The following is a 21158-nucleotide window of genomic DNA, read 5'->3' as shown; positions in this document are numbered from 1 at the left end:
ATTTCTCTGTTTTAAGTCCTCCTTTTACATTTATTTGTAGAAGAATACATTCTTTTTTTCCTAAATACAGACTAACCTTCCTAAAAGCATCCATCCATCTATTATAATTTAACGTGCATCTCCTGATAAGGTGACAGTAATGGGCCTTCAGATATAACAGTACACTGTGCGACCAAACAAAAGAATAATTATTAAACATAATAGCTGACTATAAAATGAACATGATACACACTGAGTACATCATAAATATTTATTAGAGAGTAACCATGGTAATTAATAAACACAGTAATCAACACAGGGGAAACAGCATCTTAAAAACCTGCCATGGCAAGAAAAACTTTGTAACTAATGAACCGTACACAAGCAAATTAATATTTTCAGCATGAAAATCAGAATATCTGACTTGACTAGTACCTGTGGACTTAAAAGAGCAAGAGTGGACAATATCGTGAATCAGGCTGCCACTGCCCTGGCCCGCGAACACCGACAATTTATAGTCTCTAGTTCCTATGGCTTATCACAGCTAGAGGGAAATGTCTGAAATGAGAAAGCACTGGCTTTGGAATTAGAAACATCTGTTTACGCCCAGTTCTTCCACTACTGATTGTAAACTCTGGGTCAATACTTAGTCTCCATGTCAAGTGTAAAGCAGAAATAACCCGTACCTATGAAAGCTTTGTGTAACCAGTCTTACTGCAGTGCCCATTCTGCAATGCGAACAAATATGGAATCACTATGTTGTGCTCCTGAAATGAATTCAGTGTCACATGTCAGACCTCAATAAAAATATAAGTTTTAAAAAGCGTTGTTGTGGAGATAAAGGTACAATATATAACATACTTCACTAAATGTCTGAAACAAAGTCCATATTCTTTTGTTTAATTTTTTAAGGTTTTATTTATTTTTGAGAGAGAGATAGAGACAGCACAAGCAGGGGAGGGTCAGAAAAAGAGGGAGACACAGGATCTGAAGACAGGCTCCAGGCTCTGAGCTGTCAGTACAGAGCCCGATGTGGGGCTTGAACCCACAAACCGTGAGATCATGGCCTGAGCCGACATAAGATGCTTAACCGGCTGAGCCACCCAGGTGTCCCAATAAAGTCCATATTCAATAACTGGGTCTTCTTACTCTACTGATAACACTTCTGTGACTTCTGAGCCAGACACCACATCTACTGCTGTTTTCACTTCTACCACTGCAACCACTAGGAAGTCACTGCATCCTTCTCTCTTCAGCCAATGTACTATTAGCAATCACATGTCAACTGTAATAATTCAGATTCTTTAAATCTACACACATGAGGCCCACTAGGCTAGGTAATATTTAAAATATAAAATAAAAACACAACAAATGTTGGTGAGGATGTAGAGAAACTGAAACCTTCATATGCTGTTGGTGGGAATGTAAAATGGTGCCACCACTACAGAAAACATTTTATGTTAAACAATGAGTTACCATATGACCCAGCAGTTCTACTCCTAGAGATATACCCAAGAGAAATGAAAACTTACATCCACTAAAAAACATACACATGTTCACAGCAACATTATTCAAAATAACTAAAAAATAGAAACGACCTAAACATCTTTCAATGATGAATGGAGAAACAAAATGTGGTAGGTCCATCCATATAATGGAATACTATTTGCAAATAAAAAGTAGTGAGCTACTGATACATGCTCCAAGATGGAAGAACTTTCAAAACATTATGCTAAGTGAAAGAAGCCAGGTAAAAAGATGACATATTACATGTTTCCACTTATATGACATGTTCAGAACAGGCAAATCCATAGAGACAGAAAGTGGATTAGTGATTGCCAGGGGCTGGGAGGAGGTGTAGACTGAGGAGTCATTGCTAGGATGCATGAGCTTTCTTTCGGGGGGAATGACAAGACTCTAAACTTAGACAGTGGTGATGGTTGCAAAGCTCTGGGAATATAGTCAAAACAGTAAAGTTTATGGCGTGTGAATTATATCTCAAAAAAGCTGCTTTAAAAATAGAATTAATCAAGCACACAGGGTCAGCTACATATTTGAGGAGTGGAGGAACATAAAAACGTTAGTCCTCTGGACTTACTGCGCTTTGCCAGGGAGTGCCAGTACCACCACACGAAGCCCCAGGAAGGTTAGGCCACATGGGCTCAGCACAAAGGACAAAGTAAGGTGGGCTGTGAGTGAGCTCGGCCCCTGCCCTAGACATCCGCACTCCCATTATGAAGTGGGATATTTATGATAATGGTTAGAACATAAGAATAGAAGGAGTAGGAAGACTATAAGCTCTAGAGTTGAAAACCTCTGTTTGAAAGCTGGGATTCAAATCAAGTTCCTCTTGGGCACCTGGTGGCTCAGCTGGTTAAGCTTCTGACTCTTTATTTCGCCTAAGGTCATGATCTCACAGTTCCTGAGATCTGGTGCCACACTGGGCTCTGTGCTGACAGTGCAGACTGGGATTCTCTCTCTCCCTCTCTCTCTACCCCTCCCCCTTTCATGCTCTCTCTCTCTCAAAAATACATAAATAGGGGCGCCTGGGTGGCTTAGTCGGTTGAGTGTCTGACTTTCGCTTAGGTCATGATCTCGCGGTTCGTGGGTTCGAGCCCCGCGTCGGGCTCTGTGCTGACTGCCAGCTCAGAGCCTGGAGCCTATTTCAGAGTCTGTGTCTCCCTCTCTCTCTCTGACCCTCCCCTGCTCACGCTGTCTCTCTCTCCCTCTCTCTCCTAGAAATAAATAAAAATATTTTAAAAAATACATAAACTTTAAAAAAATAAATGAATAAACATGGTTCCCCACATTCTAGCTTGTACCTTGGATCAATTACTTAATCTCCCTGGCCTTCAGTTTCCTCATCTATAAAATGAATATAATAATAGCATCTTTGTCTCCATAGTTGCTATGAGGATACACTAATGTTTATACGACCTTACAAGTGCGTCGTCTGATAAAAATTAAGTGCCATCGTCGTCATTATCATCATCGTTAGTACCATTCTTTTGGTTGACTTGCTGACTCTACTCTCAGCAGTCAGACATGGGCCTGCAGCACAATCCCTTAGAAGCACGAGCACTCCCAGGGGAATTCCACTTGAACTCACCAGGGAGCATGGGTTCCTTCCTCCCTCATCTCCTGATAACAATTCCTTTCATGAGGCCTCTTCATTAAAGGCACCCAGGAAGAGCAGCACAGGGCATTTGCACTGGCTAATGACAGCAGTTACCTCTGACGTGCTAGAGACAGTCAGGCACATTTTCAGGTTATTTACATATGTTACTTCATGGAATGATCACAACAAGCCTGCAAGGTAGGCATTATTAACCACATCACTTTACAGATAAGGAAAAGTTCAAATATACTGAGTAACGAAGCTAATAACACTGTTTAATAAGTCAGAGCTGACATTCAAACCCAGATCAGTTTACCCGATGTCACTTTCCAGTATATTATGTTGAAATGGATTTCCACTGGAAGAGTGAGTAATTAGGAGAGGAATTAAGAATGAGGGAAGAGTACTTTTGGACTAACACAATTATTCACACACTCAAATAACAGGATGCCAGAATATAAGCAATGCCATCTCTTCTTTCACCCACTCACTTGTTCACACATTTATTAAGCACCTAATACGTGCCAGTGTCAGTGATAAAAATAGCCTTGGAAAGATACAGACATTAAAAGAGAAAATTACAAAAAAATTTAAGAAATAAATAGAAGAGAAAATTACAGAAGAATATGGTTGGCACATTAATAAACAAATGGTGTTGGACAAACAGGAGGTCAGGGAAGTGTCAACTGTGTTCTCAACTGCAGAGATAGTCCCATCCACTGCCTTCAATTTCCTTAATTAAGAGGAAAACACTTGAGGCTCATTTTCAATGCCTTTTTCTCCTTGGGAACACTGATGAATGGAATTTTAAGCCACACTTCTGAATTTTCTCTATAATTTGTTTCTATTCAGAAAATTGCCAGCCCACAGTCTTTCTCCCTGAACCTCATGGGACAGGACAAGCACATACACAACTGCAGGACTAGGGGTGGGTGCAGAATGGAGGGTCCATCGCAGGAATGGGCTGTAAGGGGGCAGAGGCTGTTTTGTGAGGTCAAAAGGACTCCACAAGCCCTGAGACATTTATGTCCATTCCAGGACTGATAACATTCTGACAGACTGAATGGTATGCGGAAGCAATTCATTGCACATTTTATAAAGCACCGTTTCACAGGGTAGAGAGCATCAGGAGCATAGACACATCTTAACTTAGTCCTAAAATCCTAATGGGATTTCCATTACGTTCACAAGCAGAGAGGTAGCACTTAAGGTTCTAATCCTGTCAGAGAGACCAGAAAGACGGGGCATTTTTCAACTCCTTCCCTACAGTAAAGGACAAGGCAATTACCATGGAAGAGAAAGAAAAAGGAGAAGATACATGAAATATTTCTTTGGAAGGGTCAGCTAAATTCTCAGAGATTTAAAAGGATCAATGTTGAATCAGTAAATAAAAAATATACTAAATTTGCTTTAGGAACTAAAGTTTTTCAAATATTTCAAGGCAATGTATTAATCCAATGTGATCACCTATTGGCAAATACATTCAACTGGATACCAAGACACATAGCTTACGAATCACAAGAAAGTAATCCGTCAAGTAAAATTCTAAATAAGATTTGATGTACTATTGAGTTTTTCCTATAAATGCAATAATTGTATAAGTTAAATGAGAATTCAGAGAAAAAAAACCTGAAGTTCATTTTCAATGACAAAATATTCATGAATTTATAAAGTAATTATGATATCCAAAGTCATTCCCCGAGCAAGTGCTGTAAGAGTAAGCAATAAAGTGCCACAAATAAGAATTTCAGCAATGTGCTTAAAATTAAAGTTAAAATATTAATAGCAATTTACAGGAGAGCAATATATACCTATAATGTATTAGTCCTGAATAGCATTCAGTATACCTGTTTTCATTTGTTAGAAGAAGAAAAGACACTGCCAATTCTTGATAAGATAGGACCAAGCACTCATCTCTAAGTTTTACTAAAATATATACTGATTATTCTTTATGAGTTGAATTAGAGTATTCAGCATATAGCAAATAAGATTTACCTTAAACTATAGCTGTACATCAAATGTAAATGCATCTTTCTTGATAGTGCCTATTTTCAAAGTAGTTGACTTGAATCTTTTTATTACTATGAAATATACTGTGTTTGGGTGGAAAATAACTTTTAAAATGTCATAGGCTGTAGATTTATTGAATACCACAACTTTTAGCTCTGTATAAAAAAACGAAAAGTTCCATTTAAAGAAAACTTAGTTTTGATGATGTGTGCATTTAAAGAAGTAGATTTCACAATAAAGACAGTAGAGAAACCTGTTCATCAAATATTACATCAAAATTTAACACTGTTTTAGCAACAGTGACTAAAGTCATTTTATCCATTTTTCTTTGATCTAATAAAGAACAGTAGAAAATAAAGACTTAATTGTTCTTATTAAGGTGTTAAATGACTATTTCAGAAGAAAGAGCTGATAGTAGTGACAAAAGGCAGCTAAAAGAAAGAGAGAGAGAGAAAGGAAGGAAGGAAGGAGGGAGGGAGGGAGGGGGAGAGAGAGAGAGAGAAAGAAAGAGAGAGAGAGAGAGAGAAAGAAAGAAAGAAAGAAAGAAAGAAAGAAAGAAAGAAAGAAAGAAAGAACGAACGAACGAACGAACAGGGAAAGTCTAAACAGCAAATCCAAACACGAATGTGTTAGAATCCCTCTCAAAATCAGTCGTTTCTAATCTACGGATTCCGTGTCAGGTACGTGTCAGCTGGAAATCCTTATACCCAGGAACTGGGACTAGAAATGAAGTTAGTGGAAGGTTTCTCCTCCTACTGAGTTAAGAAACCAGAGCCCTGCAGGGAGGCGGGGCACTCACAACAACAGCAGTGCAGTCTGTACTTCGTACCTTTAATCGCTGCTCATCCACATCAATGACTGTAGCCACGCGAATTAGCCTGGGGTTCCGTCTGTCCACTGCTTCAAGCCTCATGCTGGGCAGAAAACCATGGGGAGGCCGCTGCAACATCAAGCGAGCAAAAGTCAGCAAAATCCCACTGTCCAGATGCCACATCACATGTTTTCTAAAGTGCAATTGTTTTGACTTTGCATTCGGCCTTTAATACAACTGGAATTTAGTTTTAAGGGCACATAAGACTTCACGCATATTATTTTACCCAGTTTCTAAAAACCTGTGAGAGGAGAAAGAACTTTTTGGTCATTTTCAAGAGAGCTAAAAAGACAGATGAAACCATAAATTCATTAACGATCACAAGATTCAAAATAGGTTCTAATTTACTAACAGTTTATTTAATTTTTTTCTGAAATTAACTTTAGAAATCAAGAAACTTTTGACTATTCTCACTGCCCAGTGTTGGAGAGTATGACTCAGAAGACAAAATTATTTACTAAACAATTAAAAAATAAACATAAACCTTTATGAATCTAAATTTTAAAATAGATAAAAGCTGTATAACTCTGACAGTTAAAACTATTTTAGAATCATACCACAACGAATTTAAAGCTATAACCTGTGCTACGCATGTTAAAAATTGTTTTAATTTAAGCTTTCTTTCAAATATTAAAAACCTAGGAACCAGGATTCTATAATGAAGGACACTTGGAAATCCTAAAGAAAATGGGGTGGGGAAAAGTACACTAGAACTTACCAAACCATTGACGCCAAAGAAATTTAAATATAAAAAATTAAAGTCAAAAGACAACTCCAGGAGTGTTCATAGGTTGGCAAAAAGTCACTCTGAAAGCTATTACACATAAAATATTTAATCGACTTCATTGAAAATGAAAGTGTATTGAATTTTGCAAGTGATAGAAAAATAAAAAGCTCATAATATGTGAGTAATAAACAGTTAAATCTTTCTCCAATATCTGGTTTGTTTCTCTCCAGCTTTCGTGGAAGAATATTTTCTTCTAAAATGCATTATTACGTCTACCAAATGGAGTATACAGACTATAATTTGGTCTTTGATGCTTGAAAATCTTTCTGTTCTCCCCAAGGTCACTGTCCTGGTAGCACACGTAATAGTTTCATATTGCAGATGCCAAAGGTACGCAGATTGAGGTGAACCCATAATAACCCCATGTCAGCCTGGAAGATGCCTTTTTAACTAAACCATAATTTTATTTTCTTGTAATTTTCTTCTTAGAAAAATAAAATGAGTTTTGACAAAAAGCAAAAGAGAAAGAGGTAACTACCAGCAGCTAGTACTTGGCTTATTAAGGTTTTGCAATGCCTGAAGCCCTTTCTAGCACTCCAAGATTTCCAGCCTTCTTAATTTGATTAAATTCATTTTTCCAAATCCTGCCCATTATAATCAATTTATTTAAAACAATGAAATAGCATTTTGTTTCAAATCCCTTTTGATCCCTAGAAAACTTTCTATACATGAAATCATATGTAGAAGCTCACTATATAAAATTCTGATTAAAGATGAATCAGAAAGCCTGGAGCACACAATTAAGTTGGAAGGGAACAATCTGTACATAGAAATTGAGAACATAAATATTTCTAACTGTACTCTTAGCGCACTGTCTTTTCCCAAATAATTTATGCTGGGTTCAACCCTGGAATAAAGGTATAAGTACAAATTTGAACTTTAAAAACTGGTATTCTAAATGCTAAAAGCAATGTTTCCCTCAAAATGGATAAAACAGTAACACACCCACTACATACAATTCTTCTCTTTTATTATGGTATCGTTGACAAACAGTCCCGGAGACTGTGAAAGCTCGGAGTTCCCACCCTGTGGAGTAAGACAAGCAAAAATGAAGGGCTCCGCCATCATCAGGGGTTGCTGGGGGGTTTTCAACTGCACTAGGTGGGCTACTGTACTTTTTAAGGAGGGAAACTATCATTACTTTTGTGTAGGGGAACAATGGTAAGTGAGTCACCTCCTTTGTAATTTTAACTGAAAACTAGGCAAAGTGGTTATGAAAATAACACTTGAATTTAAAAAGAAAAAACTGGAATATTTTGAAGCTGCCAAATTAAGTCAACATGTACACTGTTTCAAGTTGAAAGTGTAGTAGAGAGCATAAAACTCACCATTTTAAAAACTTTGGCAGGAACAGCATTAGTCTGAGTTGCTTCCAGATATTTTGTCCAAGAAAAATTTTCTGGATCAGGATAACCTGAAAAATATAAATTACATATCAAAAAATTACTCGTCGTTTGTACTATCAGCCATTCGCCCTTCTGTGAACTGAATGCTCACTATTTAATCGCCCCCTAGGCTAAGAACCTCACATACATTACCTAAGTCTATTTTAACCTCTGAGTGGGCTGTTTCACTCCCACTAAGGCAAGCAAGCACTCATACAGTGGTTCACTCATTCACTCAACAAGGTTAAACAGGTTGGCCAAAGTCAAATGGTGCTGTGAGTATTTGCCAGGGCTGGGTTAACCCCCAAAAGGCCGCTTTAGAAAGTTTGCAAAAGACTCACAATCCCTGTCTGATCTCGGACCATAATCGGAAAATCTTTCCAATTTCTCCAATATTTCTGCATCTATTAGGGTTTTGTTCTCTTCATTATATCTCTGTAATTACAATTCCTCAGGTTTGCCATTTATAATTGCAATTTATGTATTGGTATAACATGATATAAAGCACTCTATGTTTAAAAAAATTTCTAACTGGGGTCACCTGGGTGGCTCAGTTGGTTGAGCATCCAACTCTTGATTTGGGGTCAAGTCATGATCTCAGGGTCAAGGGATCAAGCCCCACATAGAGCTCTACATTGAATATAGAGATTGTTTGAGATTCTCTCTCCCCCCTCTCCTTCTAGGCCCCGCCACTGTGCTCACTATCACATACCCTGTGTGTGTGTGTGGGTGTGTGCGTGTGTGTGTATATATTTGTACACTGCATACATACATATACAGTAACTAGATTTCTTGTTTCTCTTTATATTTGTGTTATTTTATTCCTAATTACATTTGCCAGAGGTCTGTCTATATTATTGTGTTATTTTCTTTTTCTTTTAAAGGAATAAACGCCTAGATTTAGTCATCAGCTTTCTTGTTTTCTTCTCTTTTTTCTAATTATTTTATTTGCTGCTTTTACTCTTATTACTTCTTTATTCATATTTCCCTTAGATTTGTTTTTAGTCATCAAATTGAACTATAAGGGTGATTAATTTATTTTCATTTTTTTTAAATAACAGAAGCATTTAAAACCATGAACTTACCATTGTTCCCCCTGCATACAGATTTAGACCTCTGGACAAACTTTTATGAAATATTTATTTATCTCACTTTTATTTTTCAAAAACAACTACAATTACAATCTGTAACTGTCACCTTCATTTAGGCACTGACCAAATATTCATTCAGCAGATGTCTCAAGTGGTTAAATTTTGTAGTTATTTAAAATATTAATAATAATATCTACTTTACCACATGGTAGTTTCAGAATGTCACATGATCTGTAGGATTTATTTTTGGCATAATATAGGCTCAACAGTTAATTTTTTAAAGTATACACTTACACATACACCTATGTTTTAAGGCATATCAGTATGCATTAATTCAATGTAAGTAGCTATTATTATTAAAAAATCTGCTTTATTTTTCTTTAGGCAAAAAACTCGAATACACTAAAATCTCTAAAATATTTTTTCATAAAGTTTTTCTATTGCTGATAACTTTTTCTTCATATTTACACTTTGTACTAAAATAAAACATACTTAAAGAAAAATATACAAATCAAATAAACAGCCTGAAAAATTGTTCACAGAATTAGCAAAGCTGTATCAGCAGGACCCAGGACAGCCCCTCCCCACTGCTCACCCTCCAGTCACTGCCCGCTCTCTGCAAAGGGAAACTCTCATCCCGGTTTCTGACCTCCAAGATTAGCTCTGCCTGTTCCATTTTTTCCTTTGTATAATAGAACCATACACATGTATTCATTTGCAGTGGGCAGCTTTTGCTCAGCACTCTCTGAGGTTCGTGTGGGCGGCTGCATGAGGAAAATGTGTTATCCCTGCTGTATAGCAGTCCATTGGACGAGGATTTCACAATTTACATATCCATTCTACTGGTGATGGTCCTTTGGGCAGTCTCAATTTCGGGGGTGACAGACATTCTAGATATTCTTGTTGGCCATCACATATATACACTTCTTTTGGAATGCATCCAGGAGTAAAACTGCTGGAGCATGAAGTAGTTTGCTTCATATTTTGATGTTCCATTATTTAGCACAGAAAAGCACATGCAATGTTTGCTATTAATTATGTTTTTACTTGACATTGAAAAAATATTTCCCTTGGACACCTTGACTGCATTTTGCATCCAATTCTTCTTCTTCACTAAAAACTAAGTTATATGCCATCCTGTATTTTCTGTTTGTTTTCTTAATAAAATTTTGCCCATCCTTTTTACTTCTAAATTATTTTGTTTCAGGGGTATCTATTTTAAACATCTTCTAAATGGATTTTGAAAAATATTTGCATTTACTTTCATAACTGGTTTGCTTTATTTAGTTTCTGTAGACATGTTTTAGACTGGATTTTGTTTTAAAGCTCTCATAGGGTTTCCTTTGCTTTTTGTCTCTGTCTATATATGAGTTAAGTTATATGCCTTCTGTTTCAGGAATTTTTTCTGCACTTCATCTACTTCTGTTGTAGTTCATATACTTCTTGATGTTTATTTTATTTTTGTGAGAGAGAGACAGAGTGCCAGCAGGTGAGGGGCAGAGAGAGAGGGAGACACAGAGGAGACACAGAAGCAGGCTCAAAGCTCCAAGCTGTCAGCACAGAGCCCAATGCGGGGCTCAAACCCGTGAACCACAAGATCATGACCTCAGATGAAGTCAGACGCTTAACCGACTGAGCCACCCAGACACCCCTGTAGCTCATATTTTTAATGACCGTCCAACTCATTCCTTGTATTTTGGACTTCCACATTTCTGCATGGGTTCTGATTATGCTCATACCTTGCCACATCAGCACTGGGGTCCCCTCCTCCCTGCTCCAAGTCCCTCACCAGGGCCCTGAGCAGCAGATTCTGAGGAACAGTGACTAAAGAAAGCAGCATGTGGTGGGCTGAGGAACGAACGTGCGGAGACTGAGGGAGGAAGCAATTAGTGCTGCTCCAGCCCTGTAAAGAAACCTGCCATGCTGCTATGAAAGAAACCATCTTTTCCCCCTTTTCATGATCAATAAGTGAGAATAAAAGACTGTGACTGTTTTCAGTGTTTCTGAAGCAGTACTGCCTCTGTGCTACTCTCCAGGAATGAGCTATGTGTGTACTATGTGTATAATCCCTGTTCAATGAGTCCAAGGAAGAAGAATGTCTCATTGCCTAGGGAGGCCTGCAAAAGCCACATACTCACACTGTCTTCCCTCTGGCCCCACCCTGAGTCCTGTTACCCTTGGGGAGGACGGGGCGGGGCAGAAGTAGGGCAATGGAGGAAGGGGCAAGAGCCAGGTCCATTCACACATCTGTGTGGCAATATGACAGAAGCTTTTCAGAAGTTGAAAATCCTTCTTGTTTCAAGAAATATATGAGACCACCCCATGGAACAATCTCTTTTAGCGCCTTCAGGTGTCTCAAAGAAAGCAACATATAACTAGTTTCCATTTATTAGTAACCACTCTCCCCAGTACTCCGTTTACACTAAATCATTCCTTCCTCACACATGCTGCTCACTTTATAGGTAAGGCCCAGAGAACTTGGGCAGCTTGCACAGTGCTGTCCACTTAGAAGTGGAAGAAATGGGACTGGAACGATTATGTCTGACTCCCTTACTCATGTATTCAACCACTGCCTCCCCCTAGGGAGCTCCATGATCCAAGGTGGCCCAAGGCCTCAGGACTGGGAGTATAAGCTTCCCCTAGAGGCCAAGGTGTAGTACAACAAGGGTGAGAATGTAGCTGGACTGGAGGCAGGCTGTCGGTATAAATGTATTTATTCACGTCCCACCTCATTCCACTCTACGGAGAGATTAAACCTTCAGAGATGGGCAAACACTGAGGAAAGACAGGTTCAAGTTGTGGCTGCGGGCACAAGTGGCTGAACCAAACAAAGGAAATATGTCAGATGTGGGGATCAAGGAACTACACAGCAGCGCAACTGGATCTCCCCATGGTCTTGGCAGTTCCCTGGAGAAGACAAAGACCCAGGTGACAAATATCCTTAATTAATGCCAGCAAGTAACTAGAAGGCAACCGGAGAGGACAGAAGGAGGACGTGCGATGGAGGGGAAGGGCTTGCGCCCTCATGGGGGAGGAGCCTCTCTAAAGGCTGACAACTGAGGAGAAACAGTGGGCCTATCTGGGATACAACAAAATGTGCTATCCCAAGAGGGCGGCAGAGAAAATCTGTGTGAAAAAGCCACTAGATGGAGGCCAATTCCAGTGCTTTGAGTTGAAAAAGAGGATACAAATATGGGGCTGGGTGCAAAAACAGAGAAACTTAAGGTCAAACCAAGTTAAACGCAAGTGAAAATACACTAAAATCAAGCCATTTTAAGGGCTACTTATACCATTCCAGGAATAGCAAGTCCTTACAGTGATCCACAGGTCCCCGGCCACCAGGGACCCATTACCACTCCGACCTCATCCCCCTTCACTCTGCTCCTGCTCCAACTAGGACACAGCTGACTTTCTCTCCCTCAAGGTCTCCAACTTGCTGTTCCTTTACAGAGAACTTTTCCCCATGTGCCTTCCACACTCCCTACCTCACTTCCTTCAAGCTGTTGCTCAAATGTCCTTCCCTGAACTCCCTAAAGATACAGAACCCTCTCACCAAATACATGTACCCTTCCTAACGTCATTATCTGCCTTACTTTTCTTCATAGCACTTACCACCAATTAAATTATTGTATAAATATTCTACATATTTGTTGTTTCTCTTGCTCTGTAAGATCATAAATGCCTTCTGACAGGAATTTGTTCACTCCCATTTCTCTGATTCTAGAATAGTGCCTAGTATGGAGTGATCAGTAGTTATCACTTATTAAATATTTGGCAAATATTTGCTGAATGAAATGTATTCCTTAAGAAGTTTGCATTTGATATTGTGGTGACCAAGAATGACAGATACGTGAGAGGCTAGACCAAAATTATATTGGTCTAGCTTCAATATAATGAACGGAATACTGATATACAGTTGCTTGCCTGCTGGTGTTGGCGGTATTCAGAGGTATCATTAGAACGAGCTGATGCTCCTAGACCAATTCTGCCTAAGGTTCCAAACAGCACTATAGACTGGACAGTACCAAGGGAAGGCCATCTGACTTGTGGCATCTGTACAAGGCAAATGTAATCCTCAACTGTTTGTTCCATAGAAGACAGACCTACTTATGTGTCAGATTGGTTACTAAATAGTGTAGTACAAGACGAAAGAAATACAACACATGAGGACAATCAGTTATTTAATCACTGTTGAGCCTAATTCAGGTTCACCTGATTTTTTTTTCAAAAAATATATTGAAACTGACCTCACAATTATGGTACTTTAGATCCCAGAAGTCTTGGACTCAGAAGCAGCTCATCATAATCAAGGGTAAAAGATCCTTTCTGACCAAAGAATACAAGTTAGGCTCCCTAATATTTTTCACAGTATGTCAGATTGTTCCTTAATTATCAGACCCTAAAGCATATACAGAACTTTCAATCTATAGAATGAACTCGAGGTACTCAAGTACTCATCAAGGAGTATATTTCATAATTGATTGTTTTACTGAAAGTGTGGCTGAGATGAAGTATATTAGGAATAGACTAAGGAAACAGGGTCTCTGCTCTAACTAGTGAAATCACTTTCAGGAAACAGCCAATCTGTGCTACAGGGGATGGGCTCCTAACAGAACTGTCTCCAGAAGGACCACGGCTCTCATGGTACCTAATCCAGCGCAGTGCTTGGTAAATGGCAGGCATTCAAGAGGAGGTAATTGCCTCTATTTCTCTGTCCCTCTGTCTCCCCCCCCCCCCCCGTCTGTCTCTCTCAATAGCTAACATAGAAAACATACAGGTTATTTTGCTTCTATTTTTCTCTCAATTTCACTAACTACACAATACTCCTCTGAGTAATATTCTATGACTAATAATCTTTACATGTTATGTCTGTATTATTCTTTGCTACATCCTTAGCTCCTAGATGGACTTCACACTTAACGAATACTTAATATCTATTCAATTAATTAATTAATTAATTAATAATTTACATTTTTCTCTGAACTCTCACCTTCCTTGTGTCAACAGAATCTATCCACAGGAACTACCAAAATGTCATTACATACACAGAACTGCGTCTAACTAAAAAAAGTTAATGTTTCATGTTGCAATTAAGTACAAGATTAATTTTTGCTGTAAATTTTGCTAATGTAATTTTAGTTTGCAAAGAAACTATGAAGTTAACTAGTTATTTGGTATCAAAATGTAATTTGCTAAAATATTTCTATGTGCTCCTCAGACATCTAGAATATTTGGTAAGTATGTCCAGCAAACTGATAATTCTAGAGAATCTACAGAAATCAATTGCTGTTATTCCTATAAACTACATTTCATTACCTCTCAAAATATAAATTATTATAACTTTATATCTGGAGATAGGTTTGCATTTAACATATATTCAAACCAGTCTGAATGTTAGACTTACAATTTAAAAAGGCAGAAATGAGCATATACATTTAGCTCTCTTTCCTCCTAAATGCCCCCAAAATATCAATAAAGGCATTTTTAAATGAATACTTATCAACAGAGAAAATTCTGAATTAATTTTGATACAACATCTAATGGAATATTATGTAGCTTTTGTAAAAATCAGAACTAAACCAAATGAATTGGAAGAGATTTGCCATGAAACATAGCGGAGCAAGATAAAAAGACAATGGAAAAATATGTATACCATTTATTTGCACAAGCAATTATTTGAAAAGGATATGGGTTTACAAATATATGGATATATGAGCGTGTATGTGTGCATGTATTTGCAAACATATGGGAATTAGCAAAATATATATAGCATAGGATGGCTAATAGTTCAATCATTTTCCTTTTCCTCTTGAGAAAATACATTTCCTGGACTCCCATGCCATTAAATGTAGCTATGTAACTGCATTCTGGCCCATGCACTTGGGTAGAAATGATATAACAAGCCACTTCTAAGTTTGGCCCCTAAAGCCATCTCATGTGCAGACAAACATCAGTTCTTTTCCCATTTTCAGGCTTTGCTGAAAGAGTCCCAAGGGTCTGGAGGAGCCCCAGTCCCAGAATAATTGCATGGGGCAGAACTAACCATAATTGTACCGTGAGAAGACCAAGAAATAAATTCTTAAAGTGTTAAAGTACTAAAATTTTGGAGTCATTTGATATGCTAGCTAGCTCATAGTAATTAATATGGAAGGATTATCACCAATTGCTACTGCTTTGAGAGGAGTAACTAACTTGAGTGGAAAAAGAAATATAACGTTTTGGGTTTTTTTTTAATGTTTTTAAAAATGTTTTTTTAAGTTATTTTGGAGAGAGCGTGAGCAGGGGAGGTCAGAGAGAGAGGGAGACACAGATTCCAAAGACAGGCTCCAGGCTCTGAGCTGTCAGCACAGAGCCCGACGCGGGGCTCAAACCCACAAACCGTGAGATCACGACCTGAGCCAAAGTTGGATGCTTAACCGACTTAGCCACACAGGTGCCCCGAAATACAACATTAAAAAAAAACAGGATAAATTGGGGTGCCTGAATGGCTCAGTCAGTTGAACGTCCGACTTCAGTTCAGGTCATGATCTAGTTCGTGAGTTCGAGCCCCACATTGGGCTCACTGCTATCAGCACAGTAGCCACTTCAGATCCTCCATACCTTTTTCTCTCTGCCCCTCTCCCATTCATGCTCTCTCTTTCAAAAATAAAAATTAAAAAATTTTAAAAAATAGGATAAATGAAATGTAGTTTATAAAAAAATTAAAAATAAAAACAGTACTAGTACAAGGATGTAAAGCCACAACGAGAATAGGTTTAAAAAAAAAAAAGCCAAAAGCAGATGAGAAATGTAAACAAAACCCCTGGAAGTATGAAAAGGAAATAAATAAATGAAAATTGCCTTCACATACTGAAAAAGCTAAAACAAATCTGATAAAGAAGCAGGTTAATTTATGTTATAGAACCCTGGGAAGCTTCAGGAACGCAGCTGTCAGATATTTCTGAAGGAAGCAGTGTGGCACTAACAACAGATGATTGTTTTTGAAGTCCTAATACAAACTGTTAGACACACTAGGTCACCTACCCTGCCCCTCACAACTAGGCGACCATCCCACCCATGTTAAGGCTAAAGGCTGGAGGGTTTAGTCTCTGGACAAGTTGAAACAGAGAAGGTAAAGGCTTTGAGATCTTATGTGGTGATGAAGCCATAGAAAAATGGCTGCTTGCAGTACCTGAATCTCAAATTGCAGGCAGCCCTTTGCCTCAGCCCTCAACAACTCCCACAACCCTGCCATACACACCCCCCATCAGAAGGAGAAAGAAGAGCCTTTCCTGTGGGAACCGACCCAGAAGTCCTTGTTATGATATTTTGAGGTATCCAGTATTCAACTAACACATCCTGGTTAACATCTCAGCACCCCACAGGGATGCTTACAATTTCACAAACTCCATCAGGGCACCCAGACATTTTATTCTGCTTCTCAGGACCTTATTCTTAAAATTGAAATGGTGACTGAGATTCACTGGAGCTTTGAAGAACCCATACCTGAATACAAAAACAATAACACAAAAAAAGTAAATTTGGGAAAAGAGACAAACTAGGGAACAAAAGATTTAAACCAGGAAGTTTAAAAAATAAATGAACCTTGGGGTGCCTGGGTGGATCAGTCAGTTAAGCATCAAACTCTTGATTTCAGCTCAGCTCATGATCTCATGGTTTGTGAGATCAAGCCCCACATCAGGCTCTGCACTGACAATGCAGAGCCTGCTTGGGATTCCCTCTCTCCCTCTCGCTCTGCCTCTCTCTCTCTCTCTCTCAAAATAAATAAATTGATTAAAAGTAAATGAACCCCTAATTCATATCCTTAGAGAGATAAGAGAAGACTCATAAAATAAGATTGCTATTAGAAAATAAAGGAGAATTCCATTTCAATGTAGAATGTAGAAAGCCAAAAAGACTGTTACTCCCTAACAATGAGAAACAGTCAGATAATGTGAAAAATCATAAACTTCCTATGGTCCATCAAAGAGCTAAAGTTCCAAGGAAACAAAGTAATGGAAATCTAAGGAGGCACAAGTTCCTCTAGGGACAGTTGAGAAACTCAAAATATTTAACTTATGGCAGAGAACTAGAGGAAAAGGTAATCACATCCAAGTAAGTAAGAAGAAATCAGCTAACATTTTAATAAGTTCTTAAAGGTGAAGCAGGAGTTAGCATGTCAGTCTGGAATAGCTGACCCTAGACATAAGAGAAGCATCCCCACACTCACTCACAGCTCTTTTTTTATTTTTTTTTATTTTTTAATGTTTTTTTTTTTTTTTTTTTTTTTGAGAAAGAGAGAGAGACAGTGTGAGCAGAGGAGGGTCAGAGATAGAGGCTATAAACAGAATCTGAAGCAGGCTCCAGGCTCTGAGCTAGCTGTCAGCACAGAGCCCAATGCGGGGCTTAGACCCACGAACTGTGAGATCATACCTGAGCCAAAGTTGGATGCTTAACCGACTGAGCCACCCAGCTGCCCCTCACAAGCTCTTTTTAATGGGCCTTACCAAGGGCTCACAGGAAAGATTAGGAGTAAGACAGAAGACTAGCAAGAGCTTCCTTTCGGAGCACTGAAGATAAAAACTTAAGGTGCAGCCAGAAGGATGATAAAAATCACATTCAGGAGAACATAGTAAAGAATCAGAGTACGCATCCAAACAAAATCTATGCCAGCCAAAAGACAATGAAGTGACATCTTTAATGAAATGCAGGGAGAAAAGATCTATCAACTCACAATTCTATACCCAGCAAAAATGTCTCTAAAATATTAAGGCAAAATAAAGACTTTTTCAGGCAAACAATAGCTGAGATGATGCATTTCCAAGAAACCTGTGCTAAAAGAAACTCTAAAGGAAGTTCTTTAGGGAGAAGGAACATGACTGAAATGAAAAAAGATGTTACAGCCAATACCACAGAAACACAAAGGATCATAAAAAACTACTATGAACAGTTACACACCAACAAGTTGGACAGATTAGAAGCAATGAATAAATTCCTAAAAACCTACAACCTATCAAAACCAAATCATGAAGAAATAGAAAATCTGAACAGATCAGTTACTAGTAAGGAGATTGAATCAGTAATCAAAAACCTGTGATGGCTTCACTGGTAAAATCCACCGAACATTTAAAGAATTAATACCAATCCTTCTAAAGCCCTCCCAAAAAACAGAAGAAGGAACGCTTACAAAATCCTCTTATGAGACCAACATCATCCTGAAACCAAAACCAGACAAGGATGCAATAAGTAAAAAAAATAAAATAAAAAATACATGCCAAAATCTCTGACAAACTTAGATGTAAAAATCCTCAAAAATATTAGCAAACTGAATTATATATATATATATATATATATATATATATATATATATAATCCTAAGACTCTACCATAAAAAGAAATCTGTTGGAACAAATCAACAAATTTGGTAAAGTTGCAGAATACAAAATCAATACACAAAAATCTGTTGTATTTCTATACACCAATAATGAACTACTAGAAAAAGAAATTAAGAGAACAATTCCATTTACAATTGCCTCAAAAAGAATAAAAATACATAAGTTTAACTAAAGAGGTAAAAGACCTATACTCTCATGAAAGAAATTAAAGGAGATACAAATAAATGGAAAGCTATTCTGTGCTCATGGACTGGAAGAATTAATACTGTTAAAATGTCAATACTACCCAAATCAATCTACAAATGTAATGCAATCCCTAAAAATTCCAATGGAACTTTACACAGAAATAGAACACACTGTCCTAAAACCTTTTTGGAACCACAAAAGACTCTGAATGAAGAAACCTTAGGAAAAAGAACAAAGCTGGAAGCATACTTCCTGATTTCAAACTACACCACCAAACTATTGCAATCAAAACAGTATAGCATGAAAACATAGGGACACTGGTGCCTGGGTGGCTCAGTCAGTTGAGCATCCGACTTTGGCTCAGGTCACCATCTCACAGTTGATGAGCTCAAGCCCCACATTTGGCTTGGTGCTGTCAGCACAGAGCCTGCTTCAGATCCTCTGTCCCCCCCTCTCTCTGCCCCTCCCTTGCTCATGCTTTTTCTCTCTCTCTCAAAAATAAGTAACTTTTTTAAAACAATACATCAATAAATAAATATATAAATAAAACACAGGGACCAATGGAGCAGAATAGAGATGCAGAAATAAACCCATGCATGTATGGTAAATTAATTTACAACGAAGTAGGCAAGAGTATACAACAGGGAAAGGGCAGTCTTCAATAAATGTGTTGGGGAAATCAGAGAGCCACATGCAGAATAAAGCTGGACCACTATCTTACAACATAGACACTAACTCAAAATTAATTAAAGACTTGAACAAAAGACCTGAAATATAAAACTCCTAAAAGAAAGGTAGGCAGTGATCTCCTTGACCTTGGTCCTCGCAATGAATTTTTGGATTTGACACAAAAGCAAATGGAACAAAAGCAAAAATAAACAAGTGGAACTGCATCAAGCTAAAAACCTTTTGCACAGCAAGGGAAGCCATCAACAAAATGAGAAAACAACCTACTAAATGAGAGAAAATATTTGCAAATCATGTATCTGATGAGGGGTTAATACCCAAAATATGTAGAACACTCATGTAAGAAAAAACAAACAATCCAACTAAAAAATAATAGAGGATCTGAATAGACATTTTTGCAAAGAAAGATATACAAATGGCCCACAAATACATGAAAAAGTGCTCAACATCAGTAATCATCAGGAAAATGCAAATCACAACCAGAAGAAGATACCACCTCACACCTGTGAGAATGGCTATTATCATAAGGACAAAAAATAACAAGTGTTGACGATGTGGAGAAAATGTGTAAGGTTGTGTAAATTCATGAAGCCACCATGAAAAACAGCATGGTGTTTCCTCCACAAATGAAAACTAGAATTACCATACGATCCAGTCATTCCACTTCTAGGTATTTATCTGAAAGAAACAAAAACACTAACCTGAAATGATGTATGCATCCCCATCCTCACTGCAGCATTATCTACAGTAGCCAAGGCACAAAAGCTACTCAAGTGTCCAGAAAAGGATGAAAGGATAAAAAAAATGGGATAACAGTCAGTCATAAAATGGACTATTATTCAGTCATAAAAAAAGGAATACTGTCCTTTGCAACAACATAAATGAGCCTTGAAGGAATTATATGCTAAGTGAAATAAGTCAACAGAGAGTACAAATACAATATTATTTCACTTACATGTGGAATCTAGCAATAAACAAATACAAACAAACAAAGAAAAACAAACTCACAGACACAGAGAACTCTGGTGGTTACCAGAGGCAGGAGGTGGGGGATTGGCAAAATGAGTGAAGGGGTCAAAAAATATAGTTTCAGCTATAAAATACTAACTTAGGAAGATACAAGGCGCTGCATGATGTGTGTAGCTGACATTTCACTATACTGTGTATTTGAAAGTTGCTACAACAGTAGATCTTAAAAGTTCTCAGTACCAGGGAAAAATCTGTGTAACTATGTGCAGTGTTAGATGTTACCTAGATTTGTCACTGTAATCATTTTGCTGTATATGCAAATACTGAATCATTATCCTGTACACTTGAATGCAATATAATGTTATATATAAATTATATCTCAACCAGGGGCGCCTGGGTGGCTTAGTTGGTTAAGCGTCCGACTTTCGCTTAGGTCATGATCTCGCGGTTCGTGGGTTCAAGCCCCGCGTCGGGCTCTGTGCTGACTGCCAGCTCAGAGCCTGGAGCCTGTTTCAGTCTGTGACTCCCTCTCTCTCTGACCCTCCCCTGCTCACACTGTCTCTCTCTCTCTCCTAGAAATAAATAAAAACATTAAAAGAAAAATTTAAAAAATAAAAAAAATAAAAAAGATAAATTATATCTCAACCTAAAAGAAAGTTCTTCAGGGACAAGGAGTATGCTATCAGATGGAAATGAGCACA

The 21158-nt window shown here is 38.0% G+C and overlaps 1 protein-coding gene across 1 annotated transcript in view; it reads right to left on the bottom strand.

The window, feature by feature from the left end:
* L3MBTL4 (L3MBTL histone methyl-lysine binding protein 4) overlaps positions 1-21158 on the bottom strand; it is a gene marked incomplete at its 5' end in the record, with an annotated part of 293576 nt that overhangs the window by 226211 nt on the left and 46207 nt on the right. Inside the window, 2 exons of the mRNA XM_039219339.1 lie at positions 5937-6047; positions 8094-8179. Of these exons, the coding sequence (XP_039075270.1) occupies positions 5937-6047; positions 8094-8179 (197 nt within the window). The remainder of the gene's footprint in view (positions 1-5936; positions 6048-8093; positions 8180-21158) is intronic.

This window comes from Hyaena hyaena, unplaced genomic scaffold, assembly GCF_003009895.1.
Source record: "Hyaena hyaena isolate Hyena2069 unplaced genomic scaffold, ASM300989v1 scaffold_812, whole genome shotgun sequence".
In the NCBI taxonomy this organism is placed as follows: Eukaryota; Metazoa; Chordata; class Mammalia; order Carnivora; family Hyaenidae; genus Hyaena; species Hyaena hyaena.
Note: the sequence above shows the minus strand (reverse complement) of the source record. Positions and strands in the feature narration are given on the sequence as shown.